The sequence below is a fragment of the Pinus tabuliformis genome, chromosome 7, assembly GCF_031772625.1.
Source record: "Pinus tabuliformis cultivar Carrire ecotype Pingquan chromosome 7, CPIR1, whole genome shotgun sequence".
NCBI lineage: Eukaryota > Viridiplantae > Streptophyta > Pinopsida > Pinales > Pinaceae > Pinus > Pinus tabuliformis.
Genome location: NC_142293.1, coordinates 366,343,016 through 366,344,396, shown reverse-complemented (window position 1 = coordinate 366,344,396; position 1,381 = coordinate 366,343,016). Strand labels below are relative to the sequence as shown.

General features: G+C 47.1%; 1 protein-coding gene across 1 annotated transcript; it reads right to left on the bottom strand.

Annotated features, from left to right (window-relative positions):
* Positions 1-409: 409 nt before the first annotated feature.
* Positions 410-1,003, bottom strand: LOC149247492 (uncharacterized). Its single transcript, XM_089444359.1, has one exon. It carries the CDS (start codon positions 1,001-1,003, stop codon positions 410-412), a length of 594 nt encoding a protein of 197 aa, XP_089300485.1.
* Positions 1,004-1,381: the final 378 nt, after the last annotated feature.

Below are 1,381 nucleotides of genomic sequence, written 5' to 3'. Positions count from 1 at the left end.
TCCCGTCATGAACTGCACCTCTATCGAACTGCCAAGGTCGTCCCAACAGTAAGTGACAGACATCCATTGGCATGACATCACAAAGGATCTTATCCTTGTACTTACCAATCTGAAATTCTACTTCACATTGTTCGTCGACTAACAGCTGATGTCCTTTCTGCAGCCATGACACTTTGTAGGGTGTAGGGTGCTTTAATTTCTTCAATCCCAACTTTTCTACCATCTCCACCGCCACAAGATTGTCTGTACTCCCACTATCAATAATCAATTTGCAGCACTTGCCCCGCGACTTGCAGACAGTGCGGAACAAAGCTTTACGTTGATCTGGTTCTGCAATCTCCTTTGCTGGTTTCAACAGCACTTTGTTCAACACCAAAGCTTCACCTGTCTCTGGTGCATTTTCTGCTTCCTAAGGTGTTGTCTCAGCATCCTCTGTTTGAACAACATAAGTTCCTCTTCCGCCTGCTGGTTCAGCTTCAGGACATTCATAAGACTTGTGCCCCCATTTGTGGCAGCGATAGCACTGGACAGCTCCCCTGCCCCGACCATTTCCTCGCCCTCGCTGAGGTGGTCGTCCTCCTCTCGTGCTATTGTCTTTTTCTGTCGCTCCAGCAGATTTAGAGCTGCTGCTTTCTTCACTTGGACCTGTACCTCGGCCCCTTCCAAAAACTTTACCCTTTCCCCTGCCAGTTCCACCTCCTCTCCTGGCATTCTGCTTCCGGTTAATCTTTTCTTCTGCCTTCAGTGAAAACTGATAGGCTTCTTCCATTGTCCGGGGTGAAAGGATACCAATTTCATCTAAGATTTCCCCCCTTAAGCCATTCACAAATCTGGTTATTTTCTCCGGGGTGTCCTCCACATATCCTGCTCGCAAATTTAACTTATAGAACTCTTCTGTAAATTCTTTCACAGTCATTCCCCTCTGCTTCAAGTTCTGTACCTGCCTGTACAGCATAATCTGATAATCCTGTGGTAAGAATTTCTCTTTCAGTTTGGCCTCCATTCTAGACCATTTCTTTATAGGCTATTTGTTAAGCCTCCTCCGTTCCGCCTGAACGCTGTCCCACCACAAGGACGCATGCCCCTTCAGCTTGGTGGCGGCGAACTTCACCTGCTTATCCTCACTGGTTTCCTCGAATTCGAAATATTTGTTGGCTTCACTTAGCCAATCCAACAACACGTCTGCGGACAGACTTTCGTCATAAGTTGACAGCTCATGTTTTGGCTTATGACTTGACAGCAAAACCGACTTCAACAGTCTGAATTCTGGTGTCACCCCCTCTAATTCTTCCTCTGGTTCAACTTCTTCTTCATCACTGTCATCTGCTGGGTTTCTTCTCCCCCCAGCTTCCACCACTGCCAATCTTTCACGCAAAACTCG